General features: G+C 40.6%; 1 protein-coding gene, 1 long non-coding RNA gene and 1 other non-coding gene across 20 annotated transcripts in view; all 3 read right to left on the reverse strand.

Annotated features, from left to right (window-relative positions):
• Window positions 1-780: 780 nt before the first annotated feature.
• Window positions 781-885, reverse strand: LOC111946589 (U6 spliceosomal RNA). Its single transcript, XR_002872322.1, has one exon. It is a non-coding gene; the product is annotated as a U6 spliceosomal RNA (small nuclear RNA).
• Window positions 886-1,431: 546 nt separating this feature from the next.
• LOC110016266 (uncharacterized) lies at window positions 1,432-3,348 on the reverse strand. Its single transcript, XR_002291589.3, has 3 exons — window positions 3,226-3,348; window positions 2,110-2,153; window positions 1,432-1,508 (listed from the first exon to the last, which is right to left on the reverse strand). It is a non-coding gene; the product is annotated as an uncharacterized LOC110016266 (long non-coding RNA).
• A 1,550-nt stretch (window positions 3,349-4,898) lies between these two features.
• unc80 (unc-80 homolog (C. elegans)) overlaps window positions 4,899-26,989 on the reverse strand; it is a 67,251-nt gene continuing 45,160 nt past the window's right edge. For 7 of the 18 annotated variants that reach the window (XM_078933127.1, XM_078933097.1, XM_078933135.1 and 4 more), the window contains 27 exons: window positions 26,072-26,158; window positions 25,812-25,995; window positions 25,627-25,721; window positions 22,354-22,443; window positions 22,079-22,180; window positions 21,102-21,282; window positions 20,758-21,023; window positions 20,110-20,244; window positions 19,879-20,017; window positions 18,966-19,062; window positions 18,715-18,885; window positions 18,323-18,634; window positions 17,927-18,157; window positions 16,672-16,795; window positions 16,309-16,434; window positions 16,095-16,218; window positions 15,810-16,016; window positions 15,360-15,544; window positions 15,117-15,282; window positions 14,834-15,013; window positions 14,322-14,469; window positions 13,475-13,531; window positions 12,468-12,549; window positions 11,359-11,464; window positions 9,685-9,705; window positions 9,263-9,471; window positions 4,899-7,747 (listed from right to left, as the gene is read on the reverse strand). In XM_078933127.1, the coding sequence (XP_078789253.1) occupies window positions 7,268-7,747; window positions 9,263-9,471; window positions 9,685-9,705; window positions 11,359-11,464; window positions 12,468-12,549; window positions 13,475-13,531; window positions 14,322-14,469; window positions 14,834-15,013; window positions 15,117-15,282; window positions 15,360-15,544; window positions 15,810-16,016; window positions 16,095-16,218; window positions 16,309-16,434; window positions 16,672-16,795; window positions 17,927-18,157; window positions 18,323-18,634; window positions 18,715-18,885; window positions 18,966-19,062; window positions 19,879-20,017; window positions 20,110-20,244; window positions 20,758-21,023; window positions 21,102-21,282; window positions 22,079-22,180; window positions 22,354-22,443; window positions 25,627-25,721; window positions 25,812-25,995; window positions 26,072-26,158 (4,305 nt within the window). In that variant the 3' untranslated portion in view covers window positions 4,899-7,267. The remainder of the gene's footprint in view (window positions 7,748-9,262; window positions 9,472-9,684; window positions 9,706-11,358; window positions 11,465-12,467; window positions 12,550-13,474; window positions 13,532-14,321; window positions 14,470-14,833; window positions 15,014-15,116; window positions 15,283-15,359; window positions 15,545-15,809; window positions 16,017-16,094; window positions 16,219-16,308; window positions 16,435-16,671; window positions 16,796-17,926; window positions 18,158-18,322; window positions 18,635-18,714; window positions 18,886-18,965; window positions 19,063-19,878; window positions 20,018-20,109; window positions 20,245-20,757; window positions 21,024-21,101; window positions 21,283-22,078; window positions 22,181-22,353; window positions 22,444-25,626; window positions 25,722-25,811; window positions 25,996-26,071; window positions 26,159-26,989) is intronic. The other 11 variants (XM_023965051.2, XM_023965054.2, XM_023965040.2 and 8 more) reach the window with 7 other exon arrangements.

Raw genomic sequence — 26,989 nt, forward strand, 5'->3', positions numbered from 1 at the left:
TTGATGATGCTGATCGCAATGCTAGCACTTTTAGCCACATTAGCATAACTATTAAAGTTAGCACAATTAGCATCTTAAGCAATATGTTTTTCCAAGTCAGTTGATGATGCTGATCGCAGTATTAGCACTTTTAGCCACCCTACCTTAACTAGCATAGTTAGCATAATTAGCATCCTAAGCAATACGTCTTTGAGTCAGTTCATGATGCTGATCGCAATGTTAGTACAACTAGCATAGTTAGCATTACTAACATCTTAAGCAATGTGTTTTTCTGAGTCAGTTGACGATGCCGAATGCTAGCACTTTCAGGCACATTAGCTTAAGTAGCATAGTTATCATAATTATCATATGTTAAAATTAACACGTGTCTTTCTTTGATGATGTTGTTCGCAATGTTAGTACAACATAGTTAGCAATATTAGCATCTTAAGCAATGCGTTTTTCTGAGTCAGTTGATACTGATACTTTTAGCCACAACTAGCATAGTTGATATTTGACTTTTTAGTAAATTATTCGCACCTTCGGATCCTCAGACTTTCTGAAAAATGAACAATTTTACTTCAATATATTGATTTTTCCATATCAAACCAGCTCACCAAGATGTGATGAAATGATTCGTCTTCTCTCAACTCGTTTCTGGTTTGTTTTTCTATTATTTACATATAAACATCTGTCTGTTGAGTTTTTCTGGAACTTTTATAATGAACTCCATTAAACATTGTCCAATTTTAGCTGAATGTATCACATTAAAGACTACTTTTTATTTAAATAAGGACACACAGATAGATGAAACTGATTTTAAAAAGAGAAAATGAGGAACGCAGGGGCCATGCTAATCTTCTCTGTATCGTTCCAATTTTAGTATATGCACTAGAGAACTAGTGCAATGAGCCAAAGCCTCCGAGCGCTTTTTAAACCCTCCCCTCTGCCCCTCTTCTTAAGCATGAGGTCTGATCTGAGGAAAGGACGTGGACTTTAAAGGGAGCCACAATGATGAAAAAACACCAAAAAGGATCACTGTTGCTCCCATGAAACAGGATTGTCTCAGGTTCAACCTCTCCATTCAAAGTTGGACTTAAATGCTTCTGATCAGATTAAAATTTGTTTTTTTTTCTGAGTTTGTGAGAGGCTTTTTAGAAGGATTCTGGGAAAAGAAGGGGGGTTTTGTCACGTCAGACAAGCGCGACTGGTTTGCTGGAAGCGCTACAACAAAAGGGTGAGTCAACACCCCCACCAGGACAACCTTTGACCCTTTACCAACCCCCACAGCAGCTTCGACCAACCCCCATGGGCTGGTGGTCACACACAAAGTGGTGCAGAAGCAGGGATCTGTGTGGAGAAAGAGAAAACTGGTCCGATCGGGTCAGGCTGACGTCATTCTGCTGCTGCCTCCAAGCAGGAAGCCAGAGCGACGACTCCCAGCAGAAAAAAAAAAAAAAAAAATCAGCTCAAAAACGAGAGTCCGTGCTTCTGCTTCCAGCAACAGGACCAGCGGAACTCAAATGGACCTAAAATTAAAGAAGAAGAACCCATCAAAGACCAGGATTATACACTTTCATTAGTGTGGACACGATCCTGAGTGACTCGCTTCAGCGTTGAGAAACCTGACAGCCTCTGATCGAAATGAATTCTGACTATTTCTGACTTTTCCTGCTATATGCTGCCTCTGAAATTCTTTAAAAACACGTGAGTATCTGTGCTGTAAAATTCTACTTCACCAGACTGCTACACCCTCAGTGCAAAAAGGAAGCCTACAGGAGATTTTTTGTCCCAACCGCCGTTAGACTATAACAATGACACGACATAAGACTGCTGAAACAGTTGCTATTATTTATTTTTTTATGATGCGTACTTGAACTACTATTTCACTACAATTTTATTCTTACTCTTGCTTATTTGTTTCTCAAACTGTCATGTTTCTTGTTTGGCTGCTGTAACAACAGTTTCCCTCCGTTTCCCTTTGTACAAACAGAGGTTTATACAAATGTACACCTCATGTGTCCGAAGAGTCATAACCCCCTATTGTCACAGTAAAATTTATTTATCTACTTCGAAAATCCTATTTTTAAAGGTCAACACGAAGATAGTCAAATTTAATGCAGAAAATACCTGCTGCAGATCCGCCACATGGTGTCGCTGTTTCACCGCCCCACCTGGAGAGAAAGATTCATTTAATAGAAGCATTAAATCCAATTTTAAAACAAAAAACGGGGGATCTTCGTTCTATTTGTTCTGTGAATTGATTTCTAACATGTTTAATAACTAAAAAAGCAAAGAACTACAAACCAACTAATTTCATTTGCTCAAGAAAACTACAAGATGCAATTAGAAGTTGAAGATGTGAGACCTCCTGTCACCAGTCTGTTCTGTTCTTCCTACAGCTTTATCCACAAACATTTCAGAGCCAAACGTTGGATGTAGTTCCAATGACCCCCACGAACTGTTTATTCTCGTATGTGGTGATGCAGAAAACAACTCCCTGCAGGCATTTTGCTGCCAAGTGAAGCTACAAAGGCAGGCAGGGACTGTCAATAAAGTACACCAAAAACAAACAATCGCAGTTTCCTCAGTAACTTAACATATATAACCTAAAATTCATAGGTACTCATTACTGTTCAAACAAACACCACATAAAACCACAATTTTATTATATGACTGTTTATTTTTATTTTAGAGAGAACCAGCGTACTCAATTAAGTTAACGCAATTTGTAGACGCGTCCTTATCCTACGCTTTGGGACAACTGCTGTAGTCCATAAAAAAAGTTAGCAAATTATCAAATAACTGGATTTTTTTTTCTCCGCCACAGCGCGTCTGTACCGTCCAAACACACATAGAAAATGACGACAAACCACCACAGTCAGCCATAAGAAGCAGTTTATCATTTAATTACTGGAAAGCAATATCGGGCGAAATTAGTGCGTCAGAATCTACTTATTTTTAAATCTGCTATTTTTAGTTTAGAACATAGCACATTAATTAAATCCATGTTTCTGTTTTCTCCAAATAACACATCATCAAACTGTGTTTTCGACATTACGAGCAACACCTTTATCGTTAATCACTCGAGAAAGCGAACTAAAGTGCAGATATCTGAGCGAACGTCATCGCGGCCGTCGTCTTTGGTTTAAAAGGAAAAGTTTTTCACAATTTCTTTGATCTTAACCGCCACGTCTTCTTATTGTCGCCTATGTGACGCTCGAAAGGCAGAATTTTGCTCCTTACCTTCATTTGGACTCCTAGTTCGGTGGAAGTAGGACGGAGAAGCACACAAGTCGAACCGAGAGCGGTTCTGATACGAACCTTTCACGCGAGAGCCCAGCAGGTGTGTTGTCCGAGACATTCAGGGAACGTCCGAAAAATAAACTGTCCTGATAAAGTTCAGGATTTCAGAATAAACAAAAAGGTATACGTAGGATTTTTTTAAATTCTATAAAGGAAAAAAAACTAACAAACATCAACAATAAAATCCATATTAACATTGGTTAATTAATACACGGAAAAAGTAGCTTTTTAAAGACAAAACAAACAAAATGAAAAAGAAAATTTCCCACCTTTACTGAATGCCTGTGAATCTATCAATCGATGATCAAACACGTTCATTTATCCATTTGAATGTACTTTTTGTTAACGTTATAGAAGTGAATCAGTGCCAGTTTACCAGATGTTATTATGTGAAGAGATTCAAGTTGTTTGTTTCTTTAGAAGAATTAGCAGCAGATAATTGTTTTTCTATATAAACATGTGGAAAAATGCTGCACATTCAATAAAATTTGCCCTATTTTATATGTTAGATATCAAAAATGTTTCATTTGATATAAAAAAACTTTGATGTTTGAAGCATTTGACATTTTCTAAATGAAATACCCGCTGTTGATGTATCTTAATTTACTGTCAAACAGTAACTTTATTGTCGGGTTTATTTTTATTTTTTATTGTGTATAATTGAATTTGTTAACAAGAATAAAAAAGTACATTAAACTACAAAATCATGTGTTCTTTTTCTTCTTTCTGATCTTATCAATTTATGTTCTGTAACACTATGGAGTGATACTCCTGCCACCACGTTGCAAAATCTTTATTATTTTCACTTGCAACTTAGAAAGTTTGTGTGCAACGTGGTGGCAAAAAATCACTCCATAATATCTGAGTGTGTGGATGAGTGTGTCTAGACAGGCCCCCCCCTTTTGATTCATGTAATGATAAACCTCTATGAACTAGTTACCTTTTTTTTTGGTAATTCTAACTCCTACTTTGTAGTCATCCTCCAACTTCTTCAAACTCTTTCTTTTTCCCCCTTTTCCTTTATACACCCCATCTCTAACATCCCACTCTCTCCTCAATTCTCATTTCCGTCCGGTTAAAACATTTTTTTTTTGTAAAAATAAAGTTTAGCCTCAAATACAACAGGGGTTTATACAAATGTACACCTCATGTGTCCGAAGATTCACAACCCCCTATTGTCACAGTAACATTTTTACCAATGCAAGAGGTCTCAAGCCTTAATCTGTTTGCACAATTGCTGGATAGGACAAGTTAAAAAAAGCCCCTAAAAATAGTTGACATAGTTTCCATGATGTACAGAAATCCAAATGTTTATTGGGTGTCAATGATTAAGACGCATTCCTATCACATCTAATTAAATAGCCGAACAGACATTTTTAAGGTGGCAAGGAAATTGACGGCAAAGTAATGTCGTTATTTGACGTCCAAATAGTGGACCTAAATTGCACGACGTCCACGATTGGTCTTCGATGTACAGATGGAATGTAGACTGGATCTACTCATCCACGTGACATCCAATTTGTAGGGGTGGGTGACAGAGTCAACTTGAGTTAGCAATGCTAACAGCACTTAAGCTTTGACTAAAACATCCACAAATGAGCATAAAATGAATAAACAATGTAAACAATATCCATTTATTTAGATATATTCTGCATTTGCACAAAGAAGACACCTTTAGACACAGTTTTGGGGGAAATAATTGGATTTAAAATAACTTTAAACTCCTGTTTTGTTGAAATTTAATAAAGCTTAAGAAGCATTTATTTTATTTATTACGGAGAAACAACAAACTATAAATAAATCTATAAATCTTAACAGCTTTTTCACAAAGATTTGCATTAACAGTCAAAAGAAAACACACAAGGAGCAGCTAATAACAAAAACCAAACAATCACAGTGCATTGGTGTGATATATGGCACATGTTCTAGAATGATCTGAAGTACTACACGTTCAAGGGTTTTTACAGGGAGTCGGAACACAGATGAGCGAGTCTCTCTGTTAAGGCATGAAATGAGCCACAAGCTAATGGCAAATCACGGCATATTCACCATTGCACATTCACCCGCTGTTTGGAGCGCAAGAGGAACGCCACGAACACAGACAAGAAAGCACGAGCGCTACGTTACAACAAGTTTTAAAGAAAGCTTTTTTTCTGATTACTGTGAAGATCACAAAAACATAGAGATACAGTCTTTGGTCACAAATATAATGTAGAAATCACAGGAGCTAAAAAATGTAATAGGCAAAATCTTTTGAAAGTAATTTGGATGATTTTGAAAGGAAATTAGAAGAATCTGGGGGAGGGGAGTAAATGATCAAGTAAATGAAATAATTTGACAAAACATTCATGTAACCGTGGTTATTGCCACCTTAGTATTCGTCAGCCAACAGGAGAAGTCTGAAAAAGTAATCTAAGAAAAGCGCATGTGAACATTTCTAATTAAAATTTTAGTATTTAAAATCTGTTTTAATATGACAAAAAAAGAGAAAACCTTGAATAAAGATAACTACAGCTTTTCTCTTACGCCGAATCGCTCCAAACCAATAAAAATGACTTTTGTTTTGTAACATTTTTTGACTGAATGGAGAACTGGACCTAGTGACTGTGACATCACTTGTAGAAAATGCCCTACTATGGAAATGAAGTCAATTCAGTCGCCATTTTTTCTCCACTTGGACGTCACCACGTTGGAACCAGCAACCGTCTGTAGGCTGTGATTGGTCCAAGTCAGTCTGAGTCATCATTTCTATAGCAAACGACCACCACTTGTTTGAAGGCCACACCCCTACCACTTGAAAGCGAGCTCGGGCGAACGTTTGATGAAAGACCACAAATTTTATTGAGGCACCTGTTTGGCCAGTTTTTCACTCGAATGACTTGCAATGCAGATTTATTTTTGGATTCTTGGAGCTAGCGGGTACTTCCGATTTAAAACGCAAAGAAAGAGGATGTCACTCAGTCCAGTTCTCAGAAACAGTCAATGGTGTATTCCCAGTGTTATCCTATTTTTTCATGACATTACTGAATCTGTAGTGTCGCACAACTAAGACAAATATTTAGAAAGGTACATCAACAGGCCTATTGAGACTGATCAAGTTGAAAGAATGAGCTCACAATCAGACTAAGATGTAACTGTAACAAGACGACTTCCTCGCTGATCACCTGCAGGCCCCGTAGATTTGCTCAGCCTGTATACCTCCGTTGGGCAGTAGTGACTAAGGCCCTCAACAATTTGAAATCAACGTTACCAATTTCTCCTAGTTAAAATAAAAAAACGGCTTTAACGATGTAATTCTTCAACTTGTTCGTGAATTTTTCCCTCCAGATCATCTAGTTTTTTTTTGTTTTTGTTTTTTTGTGTAGCTTCCACCCCTTAAACAAAACAAAGGTTTATCACGTTAGACACCTTTATAACTAAATATACTTGGATTCTTTTATAAAAACAAGAAAACAAATATTGCTTTTAAGAGGGAGACAGCTAATTTGGCCTCAAAACAAACTTGTTTGGTAAAGTTTCTAGGTCTGTGATATAAACATACATGTATCTCAACACAGCCTTCCAAGAAACACATAAAAATCCGTACAATTTTCATATATATTTCTTTATCTTACAAATAAAGCGGGTGCTATGCAGCTTATTTTAGCTGAACGATGGCTAATATTACAATTTTTTTCTGCCATTGTAATAAAGTTATAGCATCTTTTAGCTTTCTTTTAAATGATTAAACACCAGATATTTAAATGTATTGACGGGGATACAAAGCATTATAGTAGCTCGGAGAGTTTGTTATTTTTTTCTTCATGTATCAGCGACATCTCCGGGGTTAAAAGGCTAAAGGCTTTTGATCTCTTGTTGAAGTGACAGTAGATTCAATTTACCAACAGCTTTTTGGGCAAGTGTTGTGATTTTTATGAAGGATTGACAGGTTCTGTTTTTCTAGTTGCATTTTTAAAAGGTCATTGGACCGCAACCTGATCTGTCACACATGAGACTCGTCCAGGTCCAAGTCGACCGGGGACAGTGGCAGAGGCAGGCGGCGAGGCGAGCGGCGTGGAGATGAGGAGGACAGCAGGGGCGTGAGGAGCGGGTTTTCTGTGCCGTGATCCTCGCTGAGCTGCAGCTGGGGGTCGCTGCGTGGCAGCAGGGCCGCTGTGTCCTCGTCGCCGGGGCTCTCCCGGAGGATGGACGCTCCCGGCGGGGTCAGCGGGAGAAGGGCGGGAGGAGGTGCCGGTGAAATCGGAGTGGGAGACGAGCTCAACACGGGGAGGGGAGGAGGGGGGATAGGAGAAGAGGTGCGGGACAGAGAGAGTGGGGAAGGGGTGCGTGAGAAGGGCAGTGGGGAGCAGGTTCGGGACGGGGGAGTTGGGGTGGAAGGGCGGGAGATGGAGGGTGGAGGGGAGAGGCTGCTGCGGAGTCCCCACTGCTCTCGCCTCTCTTTGGTGCTCCTGGCTGGAAGGGCCTGTGTCAGAACAAACTGTGATCCTGCAGTTTCTACTTTAGACATTGAAGGAGCAGTTCATACTAAATCGACCATCGTTCTGTCGTCAGAGGCAGGAATGAAAAGTGGATTAAACTGACATCATTTTACCACATTCCTCACCTTTTCTTTACTTAGATTTTTAGCTAAACTTTCGCAGATTCGGACAGGTGGATTGGCAGAATTTTTTTTTACGCCGGATGCCTTTCCTGAAACAACCCTGTATTTTTATCCGGGCTGGGGGACCGGCACAGGGGGACCCAGACTTGGGGCCCGTAGCGCAAAAGGTCTTGCCTATAAGGACCCACACTAGATTAAACTCATTGCACCCCTTGGGAAACAAACCCTGCTTTCCCACACGCCAGTTCCACACCCAGCCAAGTGAGCCATTCAGCTGTTAACTGCCTCCAAAAAAACACATTAATAAAGTTATTAATTATGGTAGATATGCTAATTTCACTTATAGTACCAGGTAGAGGGCTGCATTGGGATCGGATCCCGCCGAGTCCCGCGAGACCAAACACAAATCTCGCAGGAGCGGGTGGTTTGACATTTCCTGCAGGCGGGATTGGGCGGCTAAAAAAAAACACAGCTGGATTAGGGAGGTTGCCTTGCGACATGATGGAGAAGATGTCAATGGATGATGTTGAAAAGAACCGCAAACAAGGTTGCGGGAGCGGGCGGTAATGGTCAGAAATTTGGCGGGCACGTGCGGGATGAAAAAAACAGTCCCGCGCAGGGCTCTAGTACCAGGATTGCGTTCAGCACCATCGACTGTCTCAGATTGCTAAAGATGCTAACTTACGATGCTATGTTAGCTATTCTAATGTGGCTAAAAGCGCTAACATTGCATTAGGATTAGCATTAACATGACCACAGGCAATGTTTAGTTTCTGTCAGGGATGGCCACAGTTTGTCGCCAAATGTCTTTTCTGATGCAACTCTGATTTATATCCGGGCTGGGGACAGGCACAGGGGGATCCAGACTTGTGCCCTTTTGTGGCCACATAGTTTGACGTTAGGGGTTTGCGAAGGACCCACACTGCATTTCTTTTTTATGCCCCTGGGAAGCGAACTCATCTGTCTCAACAAAACCCACCGCTAAAAATGCTAATTATGCTAACAATGTTAATGTTGCTAAGGGTGTTAACATTTTTAGTTCATGTTCTCACCTCAAACTTTTACTAACATTAACTTTTGAAATAGGCTTGTTTAAATACCATAACAATGTATTTAAACAAGTTACTTTATTAAGTTTAAGGATTAACCGTTAAACATTTGCTAATATTTTTTTTCACTGGATTCTGCCAATTTTTCTTGTCTCATTTCTATCACATTTGAGTACAAATTTATTCCAAAAAAGGTGTTAAATGTATCTATTAAAATTCTAAATATTTATTTGAACAGCATGTTGTTAACTGACACCCATGACACACTCATGCGATACAAGTTCTAACTTTAAGTTGATGAAAGTTCAGCAAACATTAGTAAATTTACCTGGGCGTTTGCAGGCCTGTGCAGGTCGGCAGTGACTGTGGCCGAGACAGAAGGAGGAACCTCCAACGTTGGAGACTTGGACAAAGCAGGACCTTTTGGCTCAGCAGGAGCCTCCACCTTGCTGGGAGTTGGAGGTTTGCTGCCCCCAGTGGCCGTCTGCTGCTCTTGATTCTCCGTGAAGGTGACGGACCTCTTCTGATCCGCTTGTGCTGTGGGCAGACGGTGCCTTTGAATAAAGACAGGAACAGCCACAAGCAGCAATGCATCGGATGGAGGAGGCGGGACAAGAAGGGAGGAGGCGGAGGGCTGGGAGAGGGGTGCAAGACAGACATGCAGAGCGCCCTGTTGGGTGAGGTTGCAGATACAAAAGGGGGGCGGGCCGTTGCAGGGTGGAGAGGAAGGGTTTAACGGTTGAGTCTCACCTTCACAGTCCAATAATGTTTCTTTACATGGAAACATAAGGCATGGGACAGAACAAAGTGACAGAGTCAGTCCGGTGAGACGAGCTCCAACCAACAGCATTGGAACAAAGACGGAGGTTGTGAATGGTGGGAGGGTGGTGGCTCAGTTCAAGTCAGCCCACAGACATTTCATTGATTTGTTAATACATTTCAAATATCCACTCGTTTTTTGATCATCGAACCAAAAGTATCATGCCACCAAAAATGGGCGTGATGATAAAGAATATTATTCCACCTTTTGAAATCAGTCTGTCTTTCAAAACCACTGATGTCAGACACTGGAAGATAAAATATTTAATATTTGGCCTCTATAACCTTAAAAAAGTTGAACAGCTTCATGGCTTGAGTTAAAAGAAAAGCTAAAACATCTCTAAAAAAAATAAAAGGTACAGTAGATCAAATTTTTGAAACTGACATTAATAAAAGCCTTTTTTTTTCACTTAAAAAATTATTTTATAAAAAAGACCTTAAACAGACTCTAGTTAATCATATGCAAACATATTGGAGGGAACTGCTGCATATTTCTGGGTTTATGATATTAATAAAAAAACAAATCATTTGTGCATACAAACTGTAACATAAAATGTTATGTGATTTTTAAAATTACAATTCAAATTTATTTCATTATATATTGCAGGTACTAAAGTCCAGAAGTCCAGAACAGCCACATCTGCTAGTATTACTTTTTAGCCTGTGTTTGTTTCAAAATAAAGGAAATATATTACACGTCGAGAATACAAGATCACTGTAGTTTTATTTTGTAAAATATAACTAATAAAATTGAACAAATAATCTTCACCTGGAGAATTTTTTTTTGGTTTCCCTGTTTTTGGAAATCAATAGAAAACACACCAGTTTGACGAAAATGTTGCGTTAAAATGGTAAACACTAATTGTTCAACTTATTATCAATGACTTAAGTTGTGGTCTAACTTAAGGGGGAATTTTTTTAGGTCAGAAACAAATTTTAAATCAACACCTGTCATTTGAGAAAAAATAAGCCCGGCCCCAGCGACTGTGCTGACTGCCGATCAACGAGTTGTAATTGTGTTCTGTTATCACAGCAAAACAAACATTGATTTTTCTACAAAGCATGACCTATTTACCAATTTTCTCAATAAGAACAGCTGTTTCTTTATCTCTCAAGAAAACTGGTTTTTTTTTGACTTAACAAGTTATTAGGCCGTTATTTAGAAAAAACAAGCTTAAACAAAAAACAGACATGGCCGATGACGCCTACCATTCCAAAAATGTCCGTCTTATTGTTGGACAAAGAAAACACTATCTATTGGATATTGAAAACTACTAACTAAACCTTAGTATCCATGATTAAATGGTTACAGAAAAAAATGTTTTGTTTATGTTAAACAAAATTAGTTTTTTAGGGGGGTTTTGTTGTCATTTTTTGAACTACAAACATTGTTTTTGCATAGTGCAGCCCAGTTCCAATTTTCAACAAAAAATGTTCATCTTATGATAAATTTGAGGGATTTTTATATAGAACAACCAGAATTATTAAAAAGAAGAGTTTCCAAGATCTCTTTGAGGATAAAACGTCTGTGCTCTGCTGGATCTGAAGCGCAGGGAAGTTTGTCCTCTAGTTGGCGTACACAGACGACAGCACACACGCCATTACCCATTGGTTTGTTCTTGGGCTGGATGCTCCTGCGTGTTGTCGAGAGTCTGGCTCCAGACCGGCTGCGCGGTTCATTTTTCGGAATGGACAGCAGGGGGCGCCGCAGCTGCAAAAGGTCCAATTAAAATTTCAGAAGCCAGAAATTATTTTACATTGGTATTAAAACACTGAAACGAAAGTAAATTGCTCACATTTTGCTTCTTGTTAAGGAGTTTAAATTAGGGCTGGCTATCACCAATAATTTCCAGAATCGATTTGATTCGATTCAAATAAATTCAATTTGCAATTTGCACTGTTTACAAATTCAAACATATGTGTATAGAAAACAATAATCTATATATGTTTTGAAGATAGTCATTTTAACCTGATAAAGTTAACATAATGTAAAATGTATAGGTGAAATGATAAACCAATGAGATTGTTAACACCATGCAGTGCGTCAAGGTTTCTCAAACAGAGAAGCTCCGACAAAAATGTGCAGTTCACTAACATCGTAAAGGCTGTAAACCGGCTCATATTACAAAAATAAATGTTCTGCTTCTCCTGCAGGGCGTTTCCATTTGGCCACTAGATGGAGCTATAGCGTTACACCTTATTCCAGAAGATTTGAGCTAAAAAAACGGTGCTGTAGACCACAAATTGGTTGTTTCCTAATTCATTCGCCACGCACTATATAGTACACTATATTGTGCGTTCGCCATTTTGTAGTGTTGTCCGAATCTACAATTACAAAATCCAGGGCCCTAGGAATTTCCCTGAAGTCTTTGCGCAAAACCAGTATGCATCGATGCTCATTAGATTGGCGAATATAGACCACAATGCATTGCGTCGAAATAATTTTTGACAAAAAATGTATTTAAATGTATTTTGTAACCCTTGTGTTATCCTGGGCACTTTAACATTGGGAGTGGGGTCATCTAGACCCATTAGACAGTGCGCTGAACCTTTTGTCTTCAATGATTTGTGAACCTCGTGAACTTGGTAGCGACAGACCACAGTATCCTAAAAGCACATTCTTAAACGTGCCACACATGCCCGGTGTGGACAAAGCTTTAAAGATTCATTCTAAAAAAGATGGAAGGAAAACGGAAGCGGTTGCGTATCCACACCTGTCTGAGTCCTCGTTTTCTTCCCAATGGAGGTTGAAGGAGGATGTTCTGTTGACCTGGTTCACTCTGCACACTGGCAACCCTGTCAAATCCAGTCAGATGGACACGGGTGTACAATGCATTCACACACACACACAAACACACACACACAAAACACACACAACACACCGTCGTGAAAAAAAAAAGAGAAACAACACTTCATCCAAAACCGTTTACTTCCTAAATCAATGTTTCATTACAACTTTCGTCTACGATACTCATATTAACTAACTAACTACACAACACACACAATAAACTACAAGACACCCAGTCACAGCGCAGAAACAAAAACAGTGCTGCCATGATTTACACACCGAAAACACAACAGGGTATAATAGGGGCTGGAGTAGCAACACTTTTTAATCTATCAGTCAAAAACAATTGTTCCCTTCCAACCAAGAAAGGCAAATTCCCCATTTCAGTTTTAACAAATAAAATGGGGGAAAAAAAAAACAAAACTGGGGTTGCCACACCAATTCCCCTTTGCCCTGACAGATTGGTATCCACATTTGGGACGGCCAATTTGATCACGAGAAGCCTGGAAGACATGAAACAGTATGAGACACCAATGGGAAAAAGGCTGACTTTGGTGATGACACATCAACTGAAAAGACCCACAGCTAACAGAAGAAAAACAAAGCCTGGTGGGGCCCCTCGTAAGCTTTTTAAAAAATTATTTTAAGGCTCCTGGTTAGGCTACTACAGCAGATGAGCTAGGGAGATGAGGGTCAGTGTGGAGCTCAAAAGAGGGTGAGGTTGGGTTAGGGAGGGGACAGAGACAAGGCACACTGGACCCACACAGAAAGAGGGGGACAGAGGTGGGACAGGGCCGCGACGATTTGATTGGATGTGGATGAGTGATTGACGGCCAATAAGAGGACGCCGTCCTGAGGTGATGCCCCTCCCAGTGGCGGACAGATGCAAGAAATGCACCAACTGGACAGAAAACACAGAGAGGGCCACTGTACCTAGAGAGGTGACCCTCCTGCAGAAGGCCCTGGGATTCATCTAGCACATTGGGTTCGCTGTAAGAAGGGGGAGTGAAGGGAAGGGGGAGAATGGGAGTTCAGGGAGTTTAGTTGAGATTCATGGCCACTCTTAGCTCCTCCCTTCCCGGGTGAAAAGGCTAGACTCTTGTTCCAGTGACAGCTATGAATGATGAAGTAGATCTTTTTTTTTGTTTCAATATTCAGCTGACATTCCTTAATAAAGAACATCATCAATTAACAGAGATATACAGAAAAATATGACTGTGATTGTGTGATGACTGATTGATCAGTAAGAAAAAATACAAACCCGTATGCCGAAAAAGGATTTAAATTGTACACATATTTTGTTAAATGTTCAAATTGTGGGTGGAGCTAAAGGCAAAGAACAAAAGTGGTACAGCGTACCTAACTTTGGGCATAGAAATACAAAAAACTTGTTATCAAAAATCATGTTAGAAATTAAATTTAGGTGAAATCTAAAACACGAAGAGCAATGCATAAGGTATTTTGCTGCCATCTTGGTCAAATATGTGATCTAGCCGTCGAACTGGCCCTGGAACTGGCCAAAATACTCCAGTCAAACAATGACGATAGTGATAGTAATGAGTGGCTATTGGATCTTGTAGCTGAAGATTGATTTGGTTAACAAAATGTTTCAAATTATAATGACCAAAAGCAAATATTTACCAAGAGTTGTGTTCAAAAAGTAAGGGGTTTAGCTATTTTGTGCATCAATTTTTTACTGTTTCTTCAAAGCTTTAAAGTTAGGCATAGACAAGGGAAGGCTGTCCAACAAGAACTATAACCTTTCATTTTCGGACATTACCTTTGACTTGGCAGCATGGTACTACGAGGACCTTCTGGCTGCAATGTTGCTGAGCCGGTGGCGTGGCTGGAGAAACGTCGCTGAGACATCACTCGCGGCAGGAAGGCCTCATGCTCGCTCACAACACTTGGGATGCTAATAGAGTCATCTGGGGGTGAGTCAAATGGAGTGTAACCCTTTAACATTGGAGATGTCACCAGTGACACCTGAATAACACACGGCTTTTGACGTACCATAACTCTTTGATCATTCACATGATCAACGCGAATCCTCTGGTTCTTAGGAATTTTCATAGCAGCTTTGCAAACATGTAACATATTGCTAATGTAAATGGCACAAAGCTGCTATTATCTGCTACAGTAGTAGCTGACTGCGTTGATTGCGTAAGCACTTCACTGCTGTAAAGTGTTGCAAGTGCTTCGTACGTTTATACATAAATGGTTGAAGAGTTACAGGATTTGAAAGAATGTCAAGACAACAATCAAAACGCTCCGAAAGAGGAGCACCCTTACTTTCTTCGTCATCCTCATCAGTGCGGCTGAGAGTGTCCTGTGATGGTTGGCGTGACGGTTGGCTTTCCTGCTCCCAAACTGTACCGGTACCTGTGTTTGAGCGTGACATTGTGGCCAAACTGAGGCGATACGCTGACGTAGAAGTGCCAACTGTACTGATGGAGGTCTTTCCTTGGTACGCTGTTTCAGGGAATAAGATAAAACAGATCAACCAGACATGAATGAAAGCTTGAAGTGATGAAAGCATTTCATTATTGGTTCAAGATTCATTCCTGTGTCTGACCAGAGCCACTGTGCACAGCCTCTTTTAGGATCTTTAGCTCATTGTTGAATTCTGCAAACAGGGAGCTCTTGCACAAAGGTCTTGGGATGAAGCGGCGCTCCAGTTGGTCTGCAATGTGGTGGCGTGCTGTGATCTCTTCTTGAGAATCGGCTGGCTGGGTCAGCAGCTGAAAATGTTTTCAAAAGCCTCAATAAACTGTTTTTGGAAATGATACATGTGGTAGTCAACATTACAGTACTTTACCTTGCACTGAATAAAAGGTCTCAGCAAGACGAAAATAGGGATGCGGGTTCGGACGATAAAGTCTATAAAGTCCCAGAACGCCAATCCGCCCACCTTCCGTAGAGCCATCTCTTTTACCTGCAGGCTCAGACGATACCACTGGTTTCCCAGCGAGCGCTCAAAGCAAACCAGCACCACCTTCAGAGCTGTGGGAGGAGAAAGTGAATGCTACAATTTTGAGAGTGCCAACACACAAAAATACCAAACCCTGGTCTTCAAGGTTCATGTATTTTTGGGGTATTCATGTCCGACTGACAGTTGATTACTGGGATCTGGTGTTTTCAGCCAATAAGAGTTTGAACCCCTTGAGACTGATGATTACATGCTAATTGGGTGGAGCTAGAAATCAAAGAGCGCGGTAGTTCTTGAGGGTCAAGGTAGGGTAGGTTTGTTTTAATGTGTTTGCTTTACCAAGATAAGCAGCCTGGCTGGTGGACTCTGCCAAACCCTCGCGCCGCAAATCCTTCCCTGTGTCACCAGGTGTGGAGCAGTGAGCCGGAGAAGCGTCCAACATGAAGTTCTTGGTGCGTGAGGTGGAGATGATACGTGGAGGCAGAAGGATATTGATGACAGTCTGCAGGAGGAGAAAGATCTCCGGCTGCTCAAGGTGAGGGCTATCTGCAAAAAAAGAATACCCAAACAAAACTTACAGGATATCAGAGAAATAGATTTTGCTTGAGTGCCTTTTTTACTTACCTTTGCTTCCAGATCCAACGGTCAACACAAAGGGAATCAGCAGGTTGAGCAACATTCCCTCTCGGCGCTCTTGGTTAGTGAAAGGAGAGATCACATGACTAAGAGGGAAGTCATCCTTCAAGGCCTACGAAATAAAAAAAAAGTAAAATATTAGTCAAAAATTGTCTTCGTTCAGAGTATATGTTTGTTGAGCTTGGATTTAGGTTTGCCGCACCTGGATCTGAAGGGCAACCAGCCGGACTACAGCTGTGCTGAAAGGAAGAGGAGGAGAGAGGTAGGGGCTCAGGTGGAGAAGAGGCAGCCCGTCCGCCACACTGGAGGGGCCAACAACGCCCATTACCTGTTGAGAAACAGATATTTCTTTAAAAAAAACTTTTTTCCATTTGTACCAGAGATTAACAATGATGTGCACTTGTGTTGGGTCTGATGACAAAAGTTTGTTAAGTACTTAAAATTCCATATGCAAGCTACTTAAACTGACTTTGCTCAAAAACTACTCACATGTACACAATATTTTATGCTTAAACAGCCTTATAGAATTTCAAAGTATTTCATTCACGTTGGGGTGCTTTCATACCAGGTTTACACAGACGTTGATCAGAGAGCGTAGGTGGGGGAGAAAAGAAATGATTGGCTGTCGCTGCAGGGTCAAGCAGATTCCCTCGATTAGATTGCTGGCCGCCTCCCATTCCACCTGCCTCCTAGGAAACACACAGCCGAATGACACCGCATGACAGAAGACAAGTGGGTGAATTTCAAATAAAGGTAAATAAAAAAACAAAAATCAATTTGCCTTTTAAGAAAAAAAAAACGTTGGCATAAGTCAAAATACTCAGTGTGCTCCAAAGTAGAAGGAAGCAATTTACTGACTGTCAAAATCGTGGCTAGTTTGAACAACAAATGTTGCAAAGCTCACAAACAACGGCAGCTAACGTCAGAAAAACACTGGACACAAGTGTTCCCTCTTAGCTAGCTTTCAGGTTCTGGTTTGTATTTTTGGATTTGGTAGTAACGTTTGGGTGGCGTCCTTTTAAAAACACGTAAGTGCCATCTCTTTAAAATTGGATCATGGGGGAGAGATTAATTGCGGTTTGTGCCCGGCTGCACTTATATAACACCAAGTCTTTCATATATCAGAATGGAGCTGTAAAAGAAAAAGCCTGGAGCAAGATTCACAAAATTTCCACCTCTTTAACATTTTGCACCAAGCCTAATCCAACTATGACCACATGTGGTAGTATCGGGTAGTGACAGGCCGGTGTGAACACAAATGCTTAAAGCGCGTCCAAAGCTCCATGTTCAGCGAGTACTTGACATGCCCGGTGCACATCAAAGTGTCCAATCCTTAGCTGGAAGGTCATGAGTTCACATTTTAAAATGGGACCCGATACCTCACTGCTCACCACTTAGCATTATTTGGTTTGATTTGTTGGTCAAACCACTACATGGTTCACAAGCGTGTCAGCTCACTGCTCCCCCAGGGGATAGATCAACAAATGTCACACACTTAGATGTATTACCGCTAATGGGACTTTAACAATGGGATAAGACAACTTTCAAAAATGGTATTAAGCTTTCAGCCGGCGTAGAGGGAACACAACCAGTAATTGGTTATATGTACAAACAAGTCACAAACCCACGTATGCATTTATGTCGTGACAACTGCGCAGAAATACAGCAAAGCAACACTTACAGCACTTACGGTGAAGCACCCCACGAAGGCGGCGTGACAGATCACAGTGCCAAGAAGCCGTCTATCTACTCTACACACCATGGCACTGGCACAGCATGACACACTCACAGGGAATCGGAGAAAAAGGTATTTAACAGACCTGGTGCATAGTGCCTGAGGGCGAGCGCACCTGAGCGTTGGCATCTTGTGGATCTTGTTAAACATCCGATCAAGCCTCTTGAGGATGAGGATGAGAGCCGGTCGGACAGCCTCTGACGACCAGTCGGTGATGGGTAGCATCTCCATGATGTAGCGCCGCAGACCTCGGCTCTCCATGGTAAGGGTGTCGTAGGGCGCCAGCTTAAGCAGAGCGTGAGCAATTTCTGCAAGCCTAAGACACGCATTTTTATGGGAAAAAAGAATGCTTTGCTTTCTTTAGACATGAAATAAACATTTTTGGGTATTCCCAATGTTGTTTAAGGACTTGGTGTAATAAAGTGAAATTCTTTCAGTTAATCTCAAAAATATCAATTACAAGCGGTTTTCATATCATTACCTCATGTGTGACTTTATATCCAGCAGTTCCAAAGCTGTGACCCGGGGTTCGCCAGCAACGTTCTGCAGAATTTTGAGCCGAGGTCCACAGTGTTTGTAAAACTCAGTGCAGATGTTCAACAGCGACTCTCGTGGTCTACGAAATTCCTCTCTGGCGATACGTTCATCCAATTCCTCCCTTGGCATGCCTTGTCCTTCCTCCATCAGGTGGATGTTGTCCCTGGTATTGACTCCTCCTGACAAGGCGTGGTTGGCCGCTGTGCCGCCCTTGTGGCCTTGATCACATCGAGACATCTGGGGCGCAGTCATGGGCCTTTGGAAGATCATTTGATAGAACGAGAAGAACTCAAAAATGAAGGTAAGACACAAAAACAATCGGATGGCGAGACAAACCTGGTAAGCGCCTCTGAGCTGTAGAGGAGAGCTTGCAAAGATGTGGCCAAGGCGGCAATGGCTGCAATTTCGTCTCTGGCAGCTGAAGCGGACTCCATTGTCACTGTGTTGCTCTTTAGTTTCTGAAGGTGGCATGGCACTAATGCTTCCAACACCATCAACATCTGGAGACTGTATTAGGGAAGAAAACGGTGAATGTAATCAATGCTAACGCAGCAGTTTGTTTAAGTCTGCTTGATATCCTTTCTTACCTTCTAAAGGACTCAGGGGCGTAAGCTACCACAGTGACACACAACTTGATTGCCTCGCTGACTGAGAACACCAAGTCTTCATTACCATAGCAGAAATCTACCAAAACAAACGATAGACTTTAGTTTGGTATGATTTATGTACTTCAAGTGCGCATAATAAACTGAGTAAACAACTTTATTTTAATATAATTTTTGTAAGGACAGATATATGAGCTACTAAACCTAAGAAACATCAGACACGATTTTCTAGGCGTGTTTTGGGTACCAGGCATTTCAGGCATCGCAGTGCAATGTTTCCAGAGTTCATGTATCTGAACTTTACTTCAACCAATTAGGGACTCAGTTTTGGCCCATGATGCATTGATGATGTGGTCAGTGGGTGAAGTCCAAAGGCAACATGGAAGATCTGATCGTTCCCTGCCTGAACTTTTTGTTTTTCCTATTTATATAAAGACACATTTTTAAAAAGTCCTTTTATTCTAATTTATTCCCCCTGCTTGGACTATTGCAGTGTGACTGCAAGTCATCAAACTGGATCACAGATATCACTGACGCAGTTCCTACAGTAGATGGTGAACCTCATAATATTGGGAGAATCTCTGAATGATCTCATGAACCCAGACATGGAGATGTGCTTACTGATGTGTTTGTTGACCTCTTCAAAATAAAAAATCTTATTTGTCAACATCATGTGTCTTCCATATAGCTCCCATGTAGCAATACGGCCAAAAATGGTTTGACAGTAGTTTCTTCCACACGCTTTGGGGGCGTCAAGTTTCAAGTGTCAAGCAGCGAAAGAGAGGCAAATGAATCACGTTCGGTGTGAACATAACAGAATATGTTTTAGAAGTAAAATGTGATAATTAAACCTTTTTCCCAACCAACATTCAAGTGTGAACAAGAGACCAATTACCCAAAGAGCGCAGAGGCTTCTCAGCTTTGACCAGCTCAAGAGCGTCCAGACCGTCCTGTGTTTCGCCCTCTAGAGACACTAGTAGGTCAAACAGACACTGTGATGATACTCCTTTGGACAAGCCTGTACTGGTGCTGGTCTGAAAAAAAGTGGGAGATGTTAACGTCTCTTGTGAGCCTCACCAATTATTCAAAATCTTTCCCAGACGATTCCATTCAACAGAAGTCTTACTGTGAATTCCAGCAGTGGGGCCACGCTAGCAAACAGCTGCAGGATGAAAGGTTTTCGATGAAGGATGTAGAACTGCCGACAGCAGAACTCGATGCCCTGACGTAGTAAAGGGTTGCTCTCATAATCAGCGTAGACCTGTCACAGCAACAAAGAGCGCACATTTTCAAAGATCATGGACAAACTTCAACTTTTCCTCTTATCTAGAGCCTAATTTTCAGTTTTACATCTAGAGGATGACACGCACATATATTTAAAACTGGATGAAAAAATAAATGTAGTCAACCAAATATCTAACTAAAATATGACAAAACAGAGTTTACATTTTTGTTGTTGTTTTTCTAATAATGTATGTTTTAGAGTGGTAGATATCCAGCCAAACAAAAAATTCCAGTTTCTCTTGAGAGGATTTTCTGTCTACATCACTGTGTGAAAAATCACATCAAGATTCCCTTGCAAGCGAAAAGATTTTTGTTCGCTAGTGAACCAGTTACCCTGTTCGTATGAGCTTTCCCTGTTCAGATGTGGTTTGGAAAAACTGCTCTGATGGGAATGACCATTAATTAAAACTTCTAGTTCCCATACCGTGTCCTCTACAAAATAATACAACAAAATGCCAGAAGGTCAGTAATATCAAACTCTTGTGTGTACCTGAAGCATGGTAGGCAGGATCCATTGGTAACCACTGAGAGAGAAGAGGTGGTTGAAGTGAACAGCTGTGTTGATGGCGGTGGCGGTGTACTGCCTGAGGAGGGCGCTGTCCTCCGGGTGCAGCAGCAAAGCCCCATTAAAGACATTGAGGAAGAGCATTATCTCGTCCCCCCAGGGATACTCGCTGGGCATGCCCAGAAACATTTCCTCCAGCAGCTTGATCCACAGAACCTTGTGGAGCGTGTCCAAACCAAACAGCTCTTTACCTGTAGAAGTTGTTTAAGCAATTTCATTCACACATGCATCAAAGGCTTCAGTTTTCGCAATTTCACTGTTTGTTTCACCTTGCGGCTCGTTGAACAGCGAGAATTCGGCATCGATGGCAGTCCGTGGAAAGGATGGGAGGCGAAGTAGGTCCTCCTGGAGCAAGGAGACGTGGGACTGCTTGTGTACACTTGGAATGTGTTGAGTCAGGGAGATGAGGAAGAGGACTCGACCCACTTCCTCCAATTTACGAGAAAACACCTTAAGATGGAACGACATAAGTATCTTGATCACTTTAAGATCTTGTTTTTCAAAAGAGTAGATTCTTTTCAACAAAACCTAAAGCTACGGACACACCAGGCATGTGACGAGCAAGTGAATATTGCCCGTGGTGTTCATACTGGACAAGCAGAAAAGGAATTCATTTTTTCTCATGTCCACTAGCTTGTGTCTGCCTTCTACAGTTGGAAGAGGCTGGGTACGAAATGATAAAACGCTACAAATCTTGCAAATCTTTCTCCAGGATTTTTCTTTTACATCTCTTTTCTGACTTGGTGTCATATAATTCTGGCTGGGCACAAACCGCAATTATGACTTTCACCTCCATGATCAATGAACTAAAAGGGACGCCATCCATACATAACTACGAAATCCAAGTCCCTGACTGTTCCAATTTCGACTTGGCGTAACAGTCAACAAGCATGGAGTAGCCGTGCTTTTTGTACCTAGAGCCCAAAAACGGTTATTGAAACTTACGTAGTTTAACGGTGCAGAGCCACTTTTATTTACGCCATAATCAGCTAAATTATTACGTAAGGACTTTAAAGTATTCCATATCAGCCCAAGGCTGCTTTTCTCCACTTCAAAATCAGCTGGAATGACGTAGATTGCATCAACGGTCCAAAGTATTTCTGAAACTCTCGAGTGAATGTGAGAGTTTTTAATGTGGTAGCTCTAAACGTGCATTAATAAGCGATCATATAGACTTTTTATTAAAAGTGGTCGCTTTAATACGTGTTGCATTAAAGTGGTGGTGTCAACGTAGCTTGGCACTTACCTGCTTTTGGATGAGCTCCTGTCCTTTTTCAGGAAGCATGTGAACAAGGTTGAGTTGGGGAGACACTGACCTCCGAAAGGGGTAGATGTCTCTTACATAAGTCTAAAGGAGTGGAACAGTCACTAATTAAGAAAGGTTAAGAAAAACATCTAAAATTGACCCATTTATAAAAGTCTCCCTATTTTATACTTTGGTTTACACATAAATTAAGATCTACCAACCTTTTAATACCAAATGCATTGCAATGAGCAAAAGAAGAATAAATTCTATTCTACCTTTGAATAATGGATGAGGTTCCATCTTTTATCCATGAGGAAGTAGTGTGCAGATCTAGCCTCGGGAATATTAAAGAATTCTAGACATTCCTGTTTGGACAAAGAGAGGAAAACCACAAATTATTTTTTTAAACCCTTGAGCAGTCTTAACATTCTGTTTACCACTTTTTGTCATATGGGTCAAAATTCACCCACCCTCCAAAGCCCCAAAACAAAGCAACTTTAATAAATTGTAAATTTAGCAGAACTGGCGTGTGTGTTTTGGTGTGGGTGTGTGTGTGTGTATGTAGGTGTGCATGAGTAGGTGGCTGCGAGTAGGCATGCAGCTGTGAGCGTAAGTGTGCAGGTGTGTGTGGATGTGTGTAGGAGTGTGGATCTGTGAATTAGAAGGAGTTTTTCTAGTGTTTAATTGGATTTATAATTTTGGGTCAAAATGACCCCCCCCCCCCCCCAGTCCAATCTTAGACCCTAATGGTGACCATAGACAAAAACAAAGTATATATTTTTCAAAAATTATGGAGTGCCTCTGGGAAAAGTCATACACAGGTTGGAAAAGGATAGGTTGCAGTATTTATTCTACAACTAAACATGGTAATGGGTCATTTTTACCCACAAGACTACATAAGGGTAAAACATTAGATCTCATAAGGAATTTAAATTAGAATTCTTCGACGATTATTCACCAAAGTTTGAATGCATTTTGTCAAACAAACATCCTAGCGGTTAACTGCTGCTAAGGTCAGCACGACAGAATTCATTTGAAAGCAATTAATTTTTTTAAGGAAACCAGGGTCATTTTTAGTAAAAACCGAACATTTGACTACACTTTGATTCCATACTCAATAACACTTATTTAGGTCATTAGAAGTCTTTAAAAAAATCTTTAGTCTTACAGTTTTTCTCAGTTGCTTTAGTACAATTCTCAGATCAGAATGAAATTCCCAAAACTATTTGTTCAATCTTCACATCATGATGTCACTTGTGCACATCATATAAGCAGTTTCTCACTTCTTTGAGCAAGTTGCAAATGCTTTGGTACATCCATGCAAATGATTATGTACAATTCTCTGCTCTTTGCTACATTATCAATTGTTTATGTCATGTTGATCAAAATGTATTATATAGTTCACTGTGCAAGAGTCTTACTCCTCAAAACACCTAGTCATTAGTTCATCGTATAAGTCATTAACTGCAAAAATGGTTGACCAAGTTGTCATAATGTGACAAACATATTTCGCTGCATTGCAAGAGAGGATATTCGCTGTGATGTGGATGAGAATTTGTGGCCTAACATACAGGAACGACAAGAGGTGTAGGAAGACCACACCAATTCCTACTGCACTGCCTGTACAGAATATTGTCCTATCTTTTTTTCCCTTTGTGTTACTGTTTGCAGTGGGGTTTTTCTATGTTGGTATCACATGGTCTGTCAACAAATTACAATATGAACAATAAAAGTGTAAATGTGAATCTTGTCCAGTCTCTTGCAATCAAACAAAAAAGGTGTAACTGTCATGGTGTCTGTCAGACTCCTCCCCCTCCAGCTCTGCCAGCTCTGCTCCCTGATTGCCACCAGCTGATGCCACTCACCTCATCTGCCATGCTGTTTAAAAGGAGACTTCACTCATCAGTTCAACGCCAGTTCGTTACCCCTTATGGTGACTAAGCCTGGGCTACAGTTTATCCTCTCATGCTCTTGCTTTCCTCTCAGCCTTGTATTAATCCTTGCTCTCTGCTTCAGGATCATCATCTCACGAGTGACGTCAGCGTTTCCTGCCATTCTGCTGCTCAAAGAAGCCTGAAGACTCCACGGCTCACAAACTGCACTAAGCCCTCCAGCCACTCCATTAGCTGTCCTAAAGTCTGGATTTCCTCCTACTTACCACAACTATCTCTGGAGAAACAATAAATCCGTGTCTTGTCAAAAACACTTACCTGTCATCCTTCTGGTTTCCAGCGTCTGGGTCCTCACGCTAAGAGGAACATGACAGAAACTTACATTTTACAATACAGTTTTTCTCAGTCGCTTTAGTACAATTCTCAGATCAGAATGAAATTCCCAAAACTATTTGTTCAATCTTCACATCGTGATGTCGCTTGTGCACATCATATAAGCAGTTTCTCACTTCTTTGAACAAGTTGCAATTGCTTTGGTACATCCATGCAAATGATTATGTACAATTCTCTGCTCTTTGCTACATTATCAATTGTTATGTTGATCAAAATGTATTATATAGTTCACTGTGCAATAGTCTTACTCTTCAAAACACCTAGTCATTAGTTCATTGTATAAGTCATTAGCTGCAAAATGGTTGACCAAGTTGTCATAATGTGACAAACATATTTCGCTGCATTGCAAGAGAGGATATTCGCTGTGATGAGGATGAGAATTTGTGGCCTAACATACAAGTTTGTGTTACTGTTTGCAGTGGTTTTTTTTCTGTTGGTAAGACATGGTCTGTCAACAAATTACAATATGAACAATAAAAGTGTAAATGTGAATCTTGTCCAGTCTCTTGCGATCAAACAAAAAAGGTGTAATTTACATTTTACAATAATTGTCATCGAAACTTTAGCCATAGTTTAAATCAGAACCTCCCTCTAAAGTGCACAGTTATTTTGACAACATGACTAAGTAATTTGACTGTCTTGTTCGTAGACAATGACACAAGGACTTGACATTCTGATGGCACTGACATGTTCAATGACATAAAGACTTAGTTTTGAGAGATGAACTAAAGATTTTGAGCAAGAAATCCATAGTGTTTTGCTGTTTGTACAAATTGTTTTGAGAAATGCACACACGTATTTGCAAACTTCATTTCTGATCTGAGAATAGTACTAAAGTGACTGAGAAAAACTGTAGTTATGTGTACCCATATAGGTGTTGACCCATCAAGGGTCGTCTGGGTCCATGGAGGGTCATAGAGCGGAGTGCAGGTGTATCTTGCAATTCCCTAAGGGGGGAAGTCATAAAACGGAATGTACCACTGTCTTGCGTGTGGTAACTGAATCTTAAAGTATTTGTAAAGATAATATAAGATGGACGCACATATGACGTATTGCTGATCCTGTCGCATGGTCCCCCTATGTGTTGTTTAAGTGTTCACCTTAAACATTTAATGTTACCTTCAAGAATTCTGCAGTACCAGTTTGGGTCAACACCCTGCATGTGGTTAATGCTTAAGGAAAGGTTTCGGCAGGTGGGGAGGTCCCTGTTCCTGTACCTTTGAAACCTTTTGGGTAGCTTTTCAGTCCAATGGATCCCCCTACCTTCAGCAGAGCTTCAAACTGGGTGTCCTCATGGACAGGCAGCTGGGTGGGGATGTCACATTCATTCTGACCATGTACCACCAGAGTTTTGGTTCCTGCATTTACAAATTGATTTGTTTTTAATACTTGACAGGCTGTGAAGGGATTTAAAAGGCTCTCAAATCACCAAGCTTAAGGTTGCCAACCTGGCATCGATGCAGTAACCAGCAGCTTGACCTCACACTGCTCCTTCTTCATGGTCTGCTTCAAGTCTTTGAAGAAAAGCCCCTCCACGTAGCCAACCACCTCCCACAGGAAGGTCAGTGTGGCTGAGATGGCGTCCATTCCCCACTCACAAGGAGTGCGGACGAAATACATAATCAGACCCACCTAGATCAGAGATTTTAGTTCAGAAAAACCAAACAGCTGCTCGAGTAATTGCAATTTGAAGAAACTATGTCCTCACCAGGTAGTTGAAGAGGATATGAGAGGTCTGTGCAGGAAGATCTCCAATATTGAGCAGCAACTTCCTCAGCATGTAGATCAGCTCATCCTGAAAGCAAATTGTGAATTCTCATGAAGTCAAATCATTTTTCCTAATCACATTTTTACACAATATAAAAAGACAATCACCAGTGAAAATATTTACACTTTTTTTGTACACAAACTAACTGGTAGTGTTGGATTTTGTGTAGGTATGCAGGAGTATGTGTTTAGGTAGGTGTGTGTATGTAAGTGTGTGGTGTTGTGTGTATGTGTTAGGTGTGTGTGTAGGTTTGCATAGGAAATAACTCTGTGTTTGTAGGTGTGTGAGTAGGTGTGTGTGTCTGTGAATTAGAATGCATTTGTGTGGCCTTCTGAACGTTTTTTTCTGGTGTTTAAATGCTTTACTTTTACAACTAAACCTGGTAGTGGGTCACTTTTTTACCTGTAAGACATGTGAAAAGGCTTGTTGGTGTGGGCAGGTGTGTGTGTTGCTGTGTGTATATGCGTGTGTGTAACTGCGAATTAGAGAGAGTTTGTGTGTGGCCTTCAAACTTTTTTTGGTTCTCAAATGCTTTAACATTTAAACGGTCTGTGTTAGATAGATAGATAGATAGATAGATAGATAGATAGATAGATAGATAGATAGATAGATAGATAGATAGATAGATAGATAGATAGATAGATAGATAGATAGATAGATAGATAGATAGATAGATAGATAGATAGATAGATAGATAGATAGATAGATAGATAGATAGATAGATAGATAGATAGATAGATAGATAGAATTTATTCCAGACTCTAAGTCCAAACAATAAAAAGATGTACACAAACCCACTAGACTAAAAATGCACAAAAAGTCAAGAATACACAAGTGTTAGTTTGTGTAGATTCCAAA

The sequence above is a fragment of the Oryzias latipes genome, chromosome 2 (genome assembly GCF_053564925.1).
Source record: "Oryzias latipes strain Hd-rR chromosome 2, Olatipes_Hd-rR_3.1".
Taxonomy (NCBI): Eukaryota; Metazoa; Chordata; class Actinopteri; order Beloniformes; family Adrianichthyidae; genus Oryzias; species Oryzias latipes.